This window comes from Siphateles boraxobius, unplaced genomic scaffold (assembly GCF_051911475.1).
Source record: "Siphateles boraxobius isolate OS27281-9 unplaced genomic scaffold, OSU_SipBor_1 22, whole genome shotgun sequence".
In the NCBI taxonomy this organism is placed as follows: Eukaryota; Metazoa; Chordata; class Actinopteri; order Cypriniformes; family Leuciscidae; genus Siphateles; species Siphateles boraxobius.
In genome coordinates, this window is record NW_027508833.1 from 6,156,229 (window position 1) to 6,174,510 (window position 18,282).

The 18,282-nt window shown below is 42.0% G+C and overlaps 1 protein-coding gene across 1 annotated transcript in view; it reads right to left on the bottom strand.

The window, feature by feature from the left end:
• The window catches only part of angel1 (angel homolog 1 (Drosophila)), a 56,703-nt gene that overhangs the window by 37,650 nt on the left and 771 nt on the right, over positions 1-18,282 (bottom strand). Inside the window, exon 2 of the mRNA XM_077238523.1 lies at positions 191-369. Coding sequence (XP_077094638.1) covers positions 191-369 — 179 coding nt within the window. The remainder of the gene's footprint in view (positions 1-190; positions 370-18,282) is intronic.

An 18,282-nucleotide genomic window follows, 5' to 3' on the forward strand; every position in this document is an offset into this window, starting at 1 on the left:
TTGTCATTGAAGTCCATTATTCGTAGAAAAATCCAGAAATGTTTTCCTCAAAAAAATTATTTTCTCTTCCACTGAGGAAAGAAAGACATGGATATCTTGTATGGCATTGGGGTGAGTAAATTATTAGGACATTTTCATTTTGAGGTGAACTAATCCTTTAAGACCCGCAGGGACCCTGTCCATCTGTCACCTCCAGCATTCCCTGAGGACTCTCTGTCTCCGAGTGGTCTGGATCGGGACTGGTGTCGGTGTCTCCAGCGCTGTGCCACTGCAGTGAAAGGCCAGTCTGCTGCTGTCCAGAAACAGCGCCGCCACCATCCCAGACCTCTTTTCCATTAACATACACAGACGGTGCCTTGCGCCATAATTCTGTCGAGAGAGAATAGAAAAGTGACAGACAGATCTATTTGGAAATATATTTTATGTAGTGTCTTTCCATGACTAGATGATAGATCACTCACTTTTAAGAGACATGACATTCTCCTTTCATTCTTAAACGTACACCAGGTTCTGTTTTTTGCAGCACTATGGTGCAAATTGGAGTTCCTTGGAGAAGGATTGTATATTTTTTCAGAGTCACAGTATAGGGCAGATTGGGGCTAGATGTCACACGGGTGTCATGATCTATCAGATTTTGCACAGACTATCAGAATTGCACAAATGCTTATTTTCTCTAGCAGTGGTTTGTAGGTTGGTTTGAAACGCTTTGATTTTTAAATAGTCATAAATTAGGTTATGAATTCTTCCAAACTACCAAATTACTTTTTGTGTTATACTCGGCTTGTCTGTGTTTGTTCCATCCAGACAGAGTCTCAGTCTTTTTTTTTTTTAGTCTTTTTTTTTATTATTTTTTTTTTTTATTGAACTTGTTTATTTACAAAATCTCTTGTTGGGAGACTCGTGTGTAGAACATAAACACAGTTAAATAAAACAAATTCCGATAAGACATTAAATACAAATAAATATAAAATAAAATAAATTAAGCAAAGGCACTTCAGTCCATAAGGCATGTCAAAGTTCTTCACATATATAAATTGTCCTCAGTCTTCATATATTCTTAAAATAAAGTTCCATTGAAGCTTTACAAATTATAATGACAAACATTTTGAGACATCTTCACATACAGAGTAAACGTTATCACTGGAGACTTTCAGAAGTTTCAAAGAAGCAGAGTATTCCCTCAGTTCAATTTTAAACACCATTAGGGATGGATTTTTATTTTGCCATTTACATTTATGAATATGATATTTACCCATAATTGTTGTGATATTGTAAATTCTAAGAATATCCTTCGGAAGGTTTTCATTACCAAAAAGAATTTGCTCAACCTTTAATTGTATAATTCTCTCCATTTTTAATTCCAGCCAATTTACGACATTTTGCCAGAAACTTTTTATCACTGGACAAGAGAAAAACAAATGTTCAATAGTTTCATCTTCCTGGGAACAGAACACACATGGCTCCACTTCAAAACCAAATCTTTTTTTAAGCATTTCTGCTGCTGGATAACATCTATTTATAATTTTGAATTGCATTTCTTTAATTTTAGGAGGTATTGGCCATTTCATGAACCTGATGCATTTATTTGTTATTTTTTCATCATAATGTATTATTTTTATAATTTGGTCAAAGTCATGAAATAGTCTACATTTGAATAGTTTAATAATACAATTATTGTTACAGTTTTTGCTATTAAGGGGAATTTGGTTTAGTTGCAGTATAGGCAAATTTAGTTTTTAAAAAAATAAAAAAATATTTTTTTATCATATTTAATAGGGCTATTGGTATTGCTTTACATACCTTGTTATAATCCCTAATTAAACTTTGTATATACAATTTTGTTTTAAAATCCGAAAACCTAAGAAAATTACCTTGTTCATCTAATATATCTGTGATGAAAATGATTCCCTTTTCAAACCAATTTCTGAAAAAAAAGCGTTTTTCTACTTATTGTTATTACTCTGTTATTCCACCAGGCTGGAGCCATGTGGTGTAAAATAACTCTAAGCCTCCCACTTTATCAAAAATATTTTTGGGAATATGATACCATAGAGAATCAGGTTTATCTAAAAAGGGTTTTACCCAGTTAACTCTAAAAACTCCAACCATAGATTCAAAATCAATTGGTTTTAACCCCCTTTTATTATAGTCTTTTACAAGTTGTGATTTTTTGATGTAGTGCGTTTTATTACGCCAAATGAATTGGTAAATTATAGTATTTGCTTTTCTAATGTTTTGTGAACTAATATAGAGAGAATAGCTTGGGTAAAATAATTTAGAAATCCCTTCTGATTTTGACAATAGGTTACGTCCTAAAATAGTTAAGTCTCTTGTTAACCAATGATTAAAGTTTCTTTTTATTTCTTCAAATTTCTCTGTGATATCTTTGGATTCTCTTATTACCAAGTTTTTAGATAGATGGATGCCCAAGTATTTAACATCATTCTTAACTGGAATCATCTCCAAGTCTGTCTCAATGCAATTATATAAAGGTAAAATTTCACATTTTTTTTAGATTGAGGCAAAGTCCTGATGCCCTGGAAAAAGCAGAAATCACATAATTTTAAAGCCTTCTGAAGAATTGATTTGTCCTTAAGAAATATCACTGTATCGTCAGAAAATTGGCTCATTTTCAATTCGGTGTCACAAACTTTTATCCCTTCAAGGTCATTATTATTTACTACAAAATAGGCCAAAAGCTGCGTACAGAGAATGAATTATTTTGGTGAAATTGGGCACCCTTGTCTTATTCCACAAGAGATATTGATTCTTGGAGTGATGTCTGATTGAAGTGAAATATAACTGTATATTTGGTTATAAAACATTCTGATTACCTTACAAAAGTTATTACCAAACCCAAAAAGTTGGAGCGATTCCAGTAGAAAGTCATGTTCGATAGGATCAAATGCCTTGAAAAAATCAATAAACAATATTAGGCTTTCTGTGTTAAGGCTCTGGTAATCTAACATGCCCATAATTAGTCTCACATTATTATGAATATGTCTACCTTTAATAAAAACTGACTGAAATTCATCTATTAACTTGTTCAAGACATTTTTTACTCTGTTAGCATATACCAAAGCTAGTAATTTATAATCATTGCAAAGTAGAGTTATAGGTCTCCAATTATCTAATAGTAATAAGTCTTTATTGGGTTTGGGCAACAAGGTTATCAGAGCAGTTTTCATTGTTGGGGATAACTGACATTTTTTAATGTAATCGAGATACGCATTATAAGAGATAAGATCTGACCAAAAAGTCTTACAAAATTCTATGGATAAACCATCAATGCCCGGTGATTTACCGTTTTTCATTTGTTTTAAAGCTGTTTCAATTTCTGTTAAGGTAACATCTCTTTCTAGTAAGGATTTATCTTCATCTGTCAGTTTTGTTACATTTTTCTTTACACTTTTCATAAAGGCATGACAATCGTCACTCTGAAACTTTTTCTTATATAAGTTGCTATAGAATTGACATACTTCCTCTGTTATTATATTTGTGTCTTGAATGATATTTCCATTTTGGTTTAGTTTTGTTATACATTTTTTAGTCTGTCTCCGTTTTTCAAGGCTATAAAAATATGATGAGTTTTTTTCCCCCTGCTCAATCCATTTGGCTTTAGATCTTACAAACGTGCCTTTTGCCTTCTCCAAGTAAATAACATCTAATCGGCTCTGGAGCGTGTGTAACTCTTTCATCTCTTCTACCTTTATGCTAGGTTTTCCACATAATGAACTTATCTTTTCAACTATTTCCTTCTGTTTACGTTTACGGTTATCAGCTATTTTCTTTCCAGTTTCAATAGCCTGTTGCTTAACTCGAAATTTAAACCACTCCCATTTACTTATATCTGATAAATCCATTTAATTAATGTCAAGACATAATATTCTTATCTGTCTACAGAATTCTTCGTTCAGCAACAAGGTATTGTTAAATTTCCAATTATTGTTTGATTTATGTTTTTGTTTGACTATTGAGAGTGACAAACCAAATAAGACAATGGTCCGTGAGAGGAGATAATTCAATATATCACATTTTGGTGTAAGAATAGTAATATTTGGAGTCATAAGCCAATAATCTAACCTTGAGCATAGGTTAGCATCTGCTGGGCTGATCCATGTAAATTGCATTGCTTTAGGGTGTGTCACTCTCCAATAATCTACCAAATTATTGGATAAACAAAAATTATTTAACAAGTCATTATATTCTGGTTGTAGCCCCTTGGGAGGTTTTCTGTCAAGCCAGGAATTAGGTGCTATGTTAAAATGACCTCATATTATTATGCTATCCGTGCCATAAGTAGCACTCCATTCCCTAATATCTTGAGTTAACTTTAACATCATGTTTCTATTGAGAGACCTGTTATTGTATCCGTATACATTAATCAAAATCATTTTAAAATCAAATACTTCCACCACAACTATTAGACAGTGACCTGCTTCATCACTTTTATAATCAATAATTTTCCCTATAAACCTAAAAAATAAAATCATTACTCCTGCAGAATGAGAAGTTCCATGTGAATACAAAATATTGTCTCCCCATTGTTGCTTCCAAAATTTTTCATCGTCCTTGTTAGAATGTGTCTCTTGTGACAAAATAAGATTGGCTTTGACTTCCTTACAAAAAAAAAATGGCCTTTCGCTTAAAGGATTAGTTCACTTTTAGTTCACGGTCTTATCTTGCGAAACGATCGGTCATTTCAAAAATAAATAAAAAAGTTTAAGTTTTATAAGCACAAAATGCTCGCCTTGCTCTGTTCTGTGATGCACGTTCGTGACTCTCCTTCGTTGAATGAATGAAATGACTCGAAAAAAGATTTGTTCATTTTGATGAACGAGTTCGAACAGGAGAGTCATCACAGAACAGAGCAAGGCGAGCATTTGTGGTTATAAAACTTAAAGGAGCTGTAGGCTATGTAAGAAATTTATTTCAATTAATCATAAAATGGCCCTGATATGTCACTAGACATTAAGAAATCGGGTTCATTTCAAATACTTATATCACTGACAACAGTAGTCCGGCCAGGATATTGTTATTTAAAAAGTGAAGTTGCAGCCCTCAACTGATGTTGATGTTGTCATGTTGTGTTTTGGTCTGATGCGCCAGCCTCCACCTATCTACCAATCACGAAGTCAGTAGTGTTGCAGCATCCGGAATGCCAGCTCTGCTCTAGTTACCACAGCAGCAGCTAGAAACGTGTCAGAATCGGATAAAAAAAATGTCTAACGTTGCGAAACCAAAAAAAAACTCGTTATGAATCCGAAATACTTCGTGACAAAGTCCGAAATAAAACAAGGATCTGTATAGGAGATGCCTTTGAAAGATGGAGACGGCTGAAAACGGAGAAGAATTTGAGACAGGCGCCAACGTTGCTAATTTTCTCCTGGACAGGTAACTAAGATTCATCTATGTTTTGCTAACTTATAATTGATGTAAATGGACATTTCAAATATTCATGACAGTCGAACAAAGTTATGCGTGTTCGTGCAAAGTAACATTACGTTAGCTCATATGGAGGAGGTGGGTCTCGAATTGAAAAGGTAAGGAATTGTTTGGGTAATAAAAACGGTGAGTCGTCATTACTAACATAGCAATGCATTATCAGAGCCCGTTTCTCTGTCATTATGATGAGACTAGACATGGGCCGGTATTCGGTAATGCGATAAATCGCGGTAATGAATATGCACGATATTGTTATCGCGGGGACTTCGAAATACCGTGAAAAATAATAGATCCGAATTTAGATTTTTAGAACGCGCATCAGCTTATTTTCCATCAACCGCTTAAAAAACAATGCGTATATGCTGCGCAAAACACATGTGCACTTTGATGTAAACAATCCCCACATCACATGTATAAGCACTGTGTGCATGCAGTGCGCTCTCTAGTCTAATGTAAACAATCCTCACATGGAGAAGAAGCACGTCGGAAGGAGGAACGCTGCCGACTATTTATCCCCCGCATGGCTGCCGACTCTCACGCATTCAGCAGCTTGAGACTCACGCAATTGACACTTTCACACGGTCTCGCGCCACACATCCATTTTCTCACCCAGAGAAAAATCGCGGAGCAAAGAGGACACTGACACCGACAGACTAGACAGAGCAGGTTACTTTTGATATGAAAAAAATATCAGCTCTCAGGTTTTATAACGAAATTCAGACAATAAATACTGTTTTGGTGCTTGTAAATGTGACGTGACAGATCGCGCGCCTCAGATCAAGTAAACCGATCATCTGTTACTTTTTATTAAAGATACAGTACAACCCACCGAAAGGTACGTACTTTCGATCAATCAGTGTTTTTCAACCACGGAAAGAGGTCAATAACACTGCAGGAGAACAATTATGTCACAGAACGTTACATTTACCTCAGGAAAGCCATTTAATGTTAGTTGACTATAAGAAAATAGCTATAGAGAGGAGTATTTTGCTAAATATGTGCACTATATTATTTTAATATATGTTTACTTGTCATTATATAATTGTTATTATAATGAAAATTACGGCATATTACATTTTTATATTTATATTATTATTATATTTATATTGTATGCATTATATTTAATTTCTCTCTGTATGTTTACAGCATTATGTGAGATATATTTTTTCTTGAGAAACATTTAAATGCAGGCTATCTACTGTAGCCTACCTAATATTTATCCAAATGAGTCAATATTGAATCAAGATTGAAATTAAATCCAAGAATTTAATTGAAATCATGAAAATTGTGTTAAGCAATAATACAAACAGTAGCCTCAGTAACCATGTAAACATTATAACATGTTGTCACTAAAAAATAAAATTAATGTTTTGACAATCACAATTACACATTGTGATGCAAGTTTTTTTTTAGATACCCCCAATCCGTCTGTTTCTCTTGTGCAATTAAAATATCGTGATAATACCGTATACCGTGATAAAAGCTCAATCAATTAATCGCAGCATGAAAATTTGATACCGGCACATGCCTAGATGAGACGCTGAGAACAACAACATTAGCACGCCCATTATTGTTTATCATGCAAGTTCTACTACAGCCAAAAATAATAGAATGACAAGTAATCTTTCACATCACATATTTTAGCGTTATGGACGTGTACTGGAGGGTTAGATAAAAAATACAGCTGGTCGCTTTCACTTATAGCGTCAGCTAAATGAATAGCTGTATCTTTGATATCGGTTACACACAGTGACAGAGGCTTGTGCTTGTACTTACGTTAATGACAGATACATACCGTTACAAGTTAGACTAACACCTACTGTTCTAACAATGTACTGTCACATACGAGCATACATCTTTGCGATTATATTTGGCTAATCGCCATTAGTACATTTCTGCGATGTATAATTACTTTGCAAAACATCTATCATTTGAAGCATAAACATAATTAACAAAAAAAGCTTCTTGTAGCAGCCTGTATACGTTCCTGCTGGATCCTGCAGACTATCTGACAAGCTCGAGTCAGGGAGGAGGGGGAGGGGATACACCGCTCTACAGTCATTTGAAAGTGATTGCAGTACCAGTTTTGGCCACATTCTTACATTCGGCTCCTTTAAACTTTTTTATTTATTTTTGAAATGACCGAACATTTCGCAAGATAGGACCCTTATGCACCGTCTGGTGTCGTTTAAAGCCATTTGAAGCTGCAATGAAAACTAGAATGTTTTCATCAAACACCTTAATTTCTTTACGACTGAAGAAAGAAAGACATGGACACCTTGGATGACATGGGGGTGAGTAAATTATCAGCAAAAGTTTTTTAAAAAGTGAACTAATCCTTCAATGTTATTCTTTAACCCTCGAACATTTAAAGAACTAAAGACAATAGACATACGAATGAAACAAAATACACGCTCTTAAATGCGCTTGAGAAAAATAAATAAATAGGATTTAAAGCCGGAATGAACAATCTGTCATAGATTTAAACTTTGACATTAACAGTCCCCTTAATCAAACTTTCTGAATCCAGGTAAAGTTACTGACACTATACCTAACCTGTGAAAGGTGCCTCCACTCTTTTTCCGTCTAATAGCATACCCTTCCTTCAAGTAAGCTTTCTTCCCGTTGCGTCTGGCCTACTGTACCGTTGGATACAGCTTTGCCCGGTCTTCACGATCTTCTTTTGACCAGTCCTGTCTAAATTGGACATGCAGCTCCTTGCATACTCTGGCCTCCCTCGGCCTCCTCCAGATCTCTTCCCTCGTCGTCCGCATGCCAAACTGCATGATGATCGGTCGTGGTCTCATGTTGAAGGCGGGATCATCTTTCTTTCCCAGACGATGGACAGTATCAACCATGTCTCATATTTTTTCCAAAGACATCGGAATCACTCTTGTGAGAATACCGATCACCCTTTCTCTAGTATCCTCGTTTTCTTTCTCCGGTAGCCCAAACAATTTGAGATTCCGTCTTCCATATCGCTCGATTTCCCGGCATCTTTCCTTCAGTTCCTTATTCTCTTTTGTCAGCCAATCCACTTGCACATTGAGTTGAATTATTTCATTTTTATTTTCTGTCACCTCTTTTTCATTATTTTGGATGCGCTGTTCAAAGTTTTCAAACTTTCTTTCGAACACATCAAGTCTTTCCTCAAATCTTTGTGACAGATTGTGAATAGCATCGTATATGCTTTCCATGCTTACTTCTTTTGATTCATCTCTCCTCTTCAGTTTCTTTGGATTTGGACTCTGTAAAGGAGTTTGGTCGCTCAGAGGTTTTACCATCTTCATCTCTTCTTCAACACATTCGTCAAAAATTGCCTCACGCATCCCGTCCACACTGTAGTCCTGTTCATTGAAGTTAGCTGGGTCCTGAGTGTTAGCCATTTTTTCCGAGTGTATTATTTTGTGCGTCTTTTCAAAAAAAAAGACTGACAATAGTCTTTTAAGAGTGATGTCTACCTCACAATGACTTGAGGGGTGCATGTAGTTCAAAATTAACTATTTTGGATGTCAAAATCACTTTTTCTGTCGGATCCTGCTACTTTTACGACTGCTCACTCCGCCATCTTGCTCCTCCCACCCACAGAGCTCAGTCTGTGTGTTAGAGGTGAGGATTTTACAGTAACTATTTCTGCAAGTGACTGTCTTTATGAGCGAGTCATTGAAACATTCATTCAACCAATTTGATTAATTTAGGAACTGTTGCTGCATGCCGATATAAATCATATCCATCCTAAATAGCACCACTTGTTAAAAAAATCAGAAATCAGCTGAATTTGTGGTGAATATCGATACTCGGTTACTAACGTAACCTCGGTTCTCTCTAGAGAGGGAACGAGTATTGCGTAAGTTTAGCTTCCGCTACGGGAAAGATTCATCTTCTCGAGATACTGAAGCCAAAAAATTATCCTTAATTTTGTATTCCTTGTCAACGCAGTGCAGCAGCTAGCAGACCTAGAGCAGGCCATCTCGCGTGCTCATTGGCTGCCCTGCGGGCAACTGCTGCAGCCTACCAGTGAGCCCGGCGTGACGTCACGCCCAATGAAGGGCGCCCGCGCCTTCATAGCGTCACAGCCCGCCAGAATGGGCGTGGCTTAGCGTATAACACTAGGGGCTGTAGGCTGACTTCCCTGATTTTCGTCGACTGAAGCGAAGTCGCTCGTGGCGCGAGCACGGCCGGTTACGCAATACTCGTTCCCTCTCTAGAGAGAACCAAGGTTACGTTAGTAACCGAGTATCGTTCTCTTACGAGAGGTTCTCTCGTATTGCGTAAGTTTAGCTTACGCTACGGGAACACTTTGTCAACGCCGTGCGCGCCAAGCATCCACATAAGACCCCGAGCTTTCAGGGGAACCCCATAAGTGGAAAAAATAAGGTGGCCAGCCACGCGGGCCATCACTTGTACATAAGCACACATAGGGAATACAGAGCAGCGCGACGGTCTGTATAGGCACATGGCACATACCCTACTTAGTGCAGATCAACCAGGAGAGCTGAGTCATGTGAGAGTGATCTGAGCAGGAGATCTGGGCAGAATACACCTCTCCTTCAGACTGACAACAGTTTAGCCTGCAAGGCAGGAACTTCTAGGTTATAAAACCTGACAAAGGCCTCTCGTGGACAAGCCTCTCGTGGAATGAGCCCTGATGCCCAGAGGGCATTGCAGACCTTTTGACGCGTAAGCGGCCGCTATAGCATCTACTATCCATCTGGACAGGCTCTGTTTCGAGGAGGCGAGACCCTTGGTGCGCCCACCAAACGAAACAAAAAAGCTGTTCCGAACGCCTGAAGGAGGCGGAGCGCGTAATGTAAAACCTCAACACTCTGACAGGGCAGAGGAGATTCACATCACCTTCGCTGTCAGATGCTGGGAGAGCTGACAACGAAATAACTTGCGCTCTGAATGGAGTGCCCATCACTTTAGGGACATAGCCATGTCTAGGTCTGAGGATGACTTTAGAGTCATTCGGTCCGAACTCAAGACACGACGCGCTGACAGACAGCACATGCAGGTCCCTTACACGTTTTACTGACGACAGTGCAATCAGAAAGACGGTTTTCAGTGATAGATATTTCAACCCCACGGTGTCTAGTGGTTCAAATGGAAAAGCTTTCAGGGCCTCGAGGACCAATGAAAGATCCCACATGGGAACCGACGGGGGGCGCGGCGGATTCATCCTTCTAGCTCCTCTAAGGAAGCGGATGGTCAACTCGTGTCTTCCCAATGACTGGCCGTGCGTCGATTCTGCGAACGCTGCCACGGCCGCCACGTATACATTGAGCGTGGATGGGGACCTTCCCTTATCCAACAGCTCTTGTAGGAAGGTGAGCAGATGCGCCACCCCGCATGTCCGCGGGTCCAGACCTCTGTCGGTGCACCATCCAGAGAAAACCGACCATTTAGACGCGTAGAGCCTTCTCGTGGAAGGGGCTCTAGACTGCGTGATCGTGTTCATCACTCCTTCTGGCAGGGCAACGAGTACCCGTTGATCAACCATGCATGCAGAGACCAGCGCTCTGGATTGGGATACCAGATCGTGCCGCGAGCCTGAGAGAGGAGATCTGCCCTCACCGGATTCGGCCACGGAGCTGTATGTGACAGCCCTGCTAGTTCCGGGAACCAAATCTGATTCTCCCAACGCGGGGCTATGAGGAGCACCGAGTGGCGCGTTTCCCTGATTCTCTTGATCACCTGTGGCAACAGAGAGACCGGAGGGAAAGCATATAGCGGGAGGCTGGGCCAAACCTGGGCCAGCGCGGCCTCGTCCTTCGAACAGACCGTCGGGCATTGAGCGTTGTCTTTTGATGCAAATAGGTCGACTTCCGCTCTGCCGAATAGGCGCCACAGTTTCTGGACCGTTTGGGGTGCAGGGACCATTCCCCTGGGGGAACATTGTCCCTGGACAGTTTGTCTGGGCCGTCATTCAAATGGCCAGGCACATGCACCGCCCTCAGCGAGCACAGGTGCATCTGAGACCAAATAAGGAGGCGTTCCGTCAGATTGCAGAGATTTCTGGATCTGACACCGCCCTGACGGTTTACATAGGATACCACAGACATGTTGTCCGAGCGGACAAGAACATGCTGGTCCTGTATGAACGGGAGGAAGCACTTCAGCGCGTTCTCGACCGCTATCATTTCCAGACAGTTTATGTGAAAACCCTTCTCCTGGTCTGACCACTGGCCAAAGGCCGGTCTGCCCTCGAACAGTGCGCCCCAACCCGAGTTGGACGCGTCTGTCGAGATGACTTTACGATAAGAGATGGTTCCCATCATTACTCCCTGCTGGTACCAGTCGGCCACTAACCAGGGCTGCAGAGCTGCTATGCAGGCCTGAGTCACTCTGATTTTCTGGCCGCCAGACACCCGGCGGGACACGCGAGCATTCAACCAGCGTTGGAGCGGGCGCATGCGCAGTAGGCCCAGCTGGAGCACCGCTGCAGCTGATGCCATACAGCCCAACATCCTTTGAAATGTTTTCAAAGGGAGAAAGCTGCCCTTCTGGAAAGATGCGGCTAGGTGGTGAACACGGTGCGCGCGCTGTGTCGATAAACGAGCCGTCATGGTCACCGAGTCCAGTGCTATTCCTAAAAAGGAAATTGACTGGCTGGGCAGTAATGAGCTCTTGGTCCAGTTGACCGTGAGACCCAAGCTTTCCAGCTGACTGAGAAGCACTGTTCTGTGAGATAGCAGTTCTGTCTCTGACTGTGCCAATATCAGTCAATCGTCCAGATAGTTCATTATTCGCAGCCCCTGACTTCTCAGGGGGGCGAGCGCCGCGTCCATGCACTTTGTAAATGTACAGGGTGCCAGGGACAGGCCGAACGGCAGGACGTTGTAATGAATACCTGACCATCGAAGGCGAATCTCAAAAATTGCCTGTGACGGGGTACTATCTGAATCTGAAAATAGGCATCCTTCAGATCTAGAGAAATGAACCAGTCCCTCGGGCGAACGTGCGTGAGGATTTTCCTGGTCGTAAGCATTTTGAACGGTCTTTTCGCAAGCATTTAGTTCAAATGTCTCAGATCTAGGATAGGTCTGAAGGCTCCGTCCTTCTTGGGTACGAGAAAATATCGGCTGTAAAAGCCTGACTCGCTCAGAGAAGGCGGTACCTTTTCTATAGCCCCTTTGCACAGCAGCTTTGCTATTTCTGCGTGAAGTAGGTGAGCTACTTCCGCATTCACTATCGTCGCGGTCCGGGCTTGAAAGCGCGGGGGACGGCGAATGAATTGAAGTGTATAGCCCTGCTTTATTGTGCTCAACACCCATTCTGAAATCCCTGGGATAGTTTCCCACGCAGCTATGTGAGCCGCTAGGGGGCGAATGGCCTCCGGGTTCAGACCGCCGCCATTTGCGGGCTTGTGAAACTGAACCGGAGCCGAAAGCGCGGTGCGCACGCTCTCGGTTCTGGGCAATGGCTGCTCGCTGAAAAGCCGAAACCGGCTGATTTATGTGAGATGTCCCAATCATAAGGGATGGGGAACAGTCTTTTGTCATTTTTTTGACGCGCGAGCAGCGCTCCGGGCGGGAAAGCTTCCTGTAAGCGTGAGCGCGTGTGCGCGGGCACTAAACTTACAAGTGTACTTGATGCCCCGATCATAATGGATGGGGAGCGTTTTATTAATGCCCTGCGTTTTGTGATAACACTTAAACGCGCGGGCGGAGCCCGGGGGGAGGTTAGTGTTAGCAAGCGTGAACGCACTCTGGGCTATGGCTGCTCGCTGAAAGCCGAGACCGGCTGATTTATATGAGATGTCCCAATCATAAGAGATGGGGAACATTATTTATTTATTTTTTTTTCACTTTTTGACGCGCGAGCAGCGCTCCGGGCTGAAAAGCTTCCTGTAAGCTTTTTCACACGCGCTCACGAGACTTACAAGTGTATTTGACGCCCCGATCATAATGGATGGGGAGCGTTTTATTAATGCCCTGCGTTTTGTGTAGGGCTGCAACTAACGATTATTTTTATAATCGATTAATCGGACGATTATTTTTTCGATTAATCGATTAATCGGATAGAAATTAAATTAGATTTTTTTTTTATTATAACTAAATAAAACCGTAAATCAGGGTATTTATGTGTAAAAGTGTACTTTAAAAAGTGCAAAAGCCACACATTGAGTTTTACTAATATCAATATTTGCATTGTTTTTAATGATAATTGCTGATGGCAAGCTGACAAACATGATTATTGTTAAAAAAATGATATCCAACATATTATGTTTTAACACAATTTTTGTTAAAACAAATTTACACAGACATGTTGTTCAGATGTGAATATCTGAACTAAAAACAAACTAAAAACATCTAAAATATATAATTCATTTAATTTTTATTTAAAATTAATTATATATAAGGAATATAAGGATAAATAATATAATATATATTATATATAATATATAAAAGAATAATATAAGGATAAATTGATTAAATAAATATAGAAAGACTGAAAACAATTGTGTGAACGTAGAGCCGCAGTAGATCGCGTTTGAAAAACAATTAAAACTTAGTAGACAAATGCTATAAAAAGAGAACGGAATGGAGGTAACGTTACCCAGCAAGCTAACAGGCTTGAGTAAAGGACAGGAGAAATTATGCATTAGTGCACAAGCATTCGCTGAAAACCACTGAGTACAGTGACTAAAAAACAATATTTTACTGCTGCTGTTATTAACTGCCTTTATATTTAGTGCTTCGCTTTGTAAAGACCGTTTTAATTTAACCTATTTCTGCGGTAGCGCTATTTTAATCCATCACTTACGTTGCGAGCGAACTGATAGCGCAACCTGATGCTCGAGACAAAATACAGACATCCCAAGATCCCGGAAGTCCCGGGAGTCTCCCGCATATTGATTGCGGCTCCCTGATGCCCGCGAATTAGTTCAAACTCCCGAAAACTAGAGCGCGCAAGCAAGAGCGCGCATGCGAGACAGAGACTGCTCCAAACCGTGTAGCGCGCGCGCTCGGCAGAGCGCCTGAGGGAGAGAGACCTTGCGTGTGTGTGCGTACCAGTAAACGCTCCCCGTGACGTAAGCAGACCAACTAATCGATAATGACATTCGTTGACAACGATTTTCATAATCGATTATAATCGATTTTATCGATTAGTTGTTGCAGCCCTAGTTTTGTGATAATACTTAAAACGCGCGGGCGGAGCCCGGGGGGAGGTTTGTGTTAGCAAGCGTGAACGCACTCTGGCGGGCACGAGACTTACATCCATAACCTGCTTTCTTTTGTGAAACTGACCCGGAGCCGAAAGCGCGGCGCGCGCGCTCTCGGTTCTGGGCAATGGCTTCTTGCTGAAAGCCGAGACCGGCTGATTTATGTGAGATGTCCCAATCATAAGGGATGGGGAATATTCTTTTTTCACTCTTTGACGCGCGAGCAGCGCTCCGGGCGGAAAAGCTTCCTGTAAGCATGAGCGCGGGCACTAGACTTACAAGTGTATTTGACGCCCCGATCATAATGGATGGGGAGTGTTTTATTAATGCCTTGCATTTTGTGATAACACTTAAACGCGAGGGCGGAGCCCGGGGGGAGGTTTGTGTTAGCAAGCGTGAACGCACTCTGGCGGGCACGAGACTTACATTCATAACCTGCTTTCTTGATCGTGTAACAGAGCGGGCAGATAGTGGGCACAGACTTGTGGACACATTTCTTACATTCCACACTCGAGCGGCTTATCTGCGCTTCATGAGAGTGTGCTCTGCGAGGTTCGGAGTGCTTATGTGTAGTGGTGAACACTGGGGCGTGGGCACTTTCATTACACTTACAACACCGACGGCATGAGCCGGACCAGACATTAAATACTCTTTTTGAGATTTTTCTGGGTCGCCGTGAAAACGGCGTTTGTGTGCAGGCGAGAGGGTCAACAAACCGGCTCGTTGGCTGCTAATTGAACCACTGCAGTAGCCTGTTTGAAGGGGACTGACAGGGAATAAACTTAAACACGCACGTCTTTTCGGAGGCGATGTGTCTGTTAGTAAGTTAAGCGTGAGCGCTCGTGAGTGGGCACGTAACTTACATTCTTAATCTGACATTATACTCACTTGAGATTTCTCTGGGTCGCCGCGAGAACGGCGGATGTGTGCAGGCGAGCGGGTTGCATTACCGGCTCGTTGGCTGCCAAATACACCACTGCAGTAGTCTTATCTAAGGGGACTGACATGGCGAGACATTTCGACGGCGGCGCGCAAGCCCGTCCGGGTCATGCAGAGAGCTCGAGAGGGGACGCGAGGGCGGGGTAGCTCTCTTGTAACGTAAAGAGAGCTAGCCGCGTGCTCGGTGGTCGAGCAGAACTGGAACAGTGTTTGTACGAGGGCGCGCGCACGAGTAGTGGGCACGGGACCTACATGTAACACAGATGATGCCCGTCCGGGTCATGCAGAGAGCTCGAGAGGGCTCTGCATGACGAGCGAACGGGGACACGAGGGCGGGGTAGCTCTCTTGTAACGTAAAGAGAGCTAGCCGCGTGCTCGTACGTGTCCCTCGGCCTCATTCTCAGATGCGACGGCAATGAGGCTCGTGAGCGGCAGCTGCGCGTCGGTGAGGAGAGGCGGGGGGTGTTGAAGGCTTCGAGTCGAGGCCGCAGGGTCGACAGCGGAAGCGCTTCACAACCGGAAGTGCGAGGCGTCTTAAAAAAGACACTCGCTGCTCTTTTAGAATAGGTTTTAGAATAGGTTTTAGCAAGGTAAAGGATACGTCGCCGGATAGCGTAGCTCGCACGGATGGCTGAAGGTGGCGAAGACGGCCGGCTTCCTCAGCGCTCTCCTAAGCTGGCTGTCCGCTGTTCGACGGCGGCGGTGGCTTCTCTCAGATCCAGCAATGCGAAGAGCTCGCTGAAGAAACGAAAATCAGGGAAGTCAGCCTACAGCCCCTAGTGTTATACGCTAAGCCACGCCCATTCTGGCGGGCTGTGACGCTATGAAGGCGCGGGCGCCCTTCATTGGGCGTGACGTCACGCCGGGCTCACTGGTAGGCTGCAGCAGTTGCCCGCAGGGCAGCCAATGAGCACGCGAGATGGCCTGCTCTAGGTCTGCTAGCTGCTGCACTGCGTTGACAAGGAATACAAAATTAAGGATAATTTTTTGGCTTCAGTATCTCGAGAAGATGAATCTTTCCCGTAGCGTAAGCTAAACTTACGCAATACGAGAGAACCTCTCGTAAGAGAACTACATTAGCCATGATGCTGTGCAGAAAAATCCACCAATTAGAGAGTCACAGTGAGCAAATCGCACCAAGGCTTCTTTAGGTCCGTCCACTCCCATGAAGCACTGCAGATGTAATCGGGTCAAAATATTGTTTCTAGAGATATAATCAATGACTTAAAATGAATAGTTTTATGCTTTCCATTGATTTTAATTTTTTTATGTCATTCGCAATGCTTCATGGGATTGTAATTCTTTCCCGTCTAATTTTTTTTTTTTGTTGCTTCAATTCAAAGTTTGTAATGTTGTGATTCTCCTCGTAGCTGATTGGTTTGTTTCATGGTTTATAACGCTTTAACAAAGTTTTTTTTAAATCCTCACAGGAAAAATAGATAGAAAAAACACTTCCGGAACCAATGCCACTGAAAAAATGGCTGGAACTAATGCAAGAGGAACCGGTTCAGAACCACAAACTACAAACATGGCAGATATGTGAGCCCGACGGTTAAAGTTATGCTGGTCTTTTCTTCTCTATTGTGGCGTATATCGAGTGAAACGCTTCTGGGACAAGAACAAATGTGGGTGTGGCTTGATTTTTGTCCGTGGGGAATTGACCCTTCGCTAAGCCCCGCCCTCCCTAGTTACTGTTGCTACGCCTGTCAAGCTTTCGTGTCTGGCACGTCTATTACAGTGTGTATGCACCGGTGTCAGACATTCCCAATGAGATAATTAGTAATTTTTGGCGAACATGTGAAATATCTGAGAGAGCAAGACAAAGGGGACTGCAGTATGCATTCGAGGGATATATCCACGACATAATATGCAACTGATTAGCGAATAATTTCATTCAAATTGAAGCTAAAGCCTAAAGTCCCAGCGCAAGCAGCCGCCGCCTCATACGCTGACCATTCAAATGGGAAACACACAGCTATTTTCGTGCACAGCAGGGTAAGTGAAATGTGAAAATAATCTAATAATTATATATCAAACAGTTTATCCATACATTTTGTGGAATAACACTAACACCGGGTGAGCCGTGATCAGATTGCGTTAAAGTTACTCAGTCAGGGGTAACGTTAGTAGGCCGTCGATTAACAAAATGCTGAAATATATTTTAAAGTATGTCAGTGAGCCTCTGTCTTGTCTTTAATCGTCTTATTTTACGTTAAAATATATGCATTATGAACAAAGAACAGTCATTATTTCCAACTTCCAAGCAATATGTGTTTTTGTTAATCCTGTAGACATGTAGTTGTGAATGTGGTCTCCCACACTGCTGATCCACGCACATCATTTCTCCTCTTGGCTTTTAGATTTTCGGGAAGGAAAAAAATTCCACTCCCGCGTCCAAACTTTTAGGACACCGGGTATCAGATTTGCACAATCCATACGCACAACGCTTCGGCATGTTTCACTCGCTCGAAAGCTTGCCAGACCTCCCGCGCCTAGTTACGGTTGCTAAGACACGATTGGCCAGTTGCGGTTTTCGGGCGTGGCTTAGCGAAGGGTCAATTGATTGGATGGTTATGGTTTGCTATTGGTGGATCTCATGTGAGTGACAGGTTGCCCGGCCCTCTTCATCAGAGAAGAGAAAAGACTTCATTCTCATCAAAAGATTACGAGGCACATAAATAAAAAACAAATAAATATAAAAATATTATAATAAATACTAAAATGTTCCATAA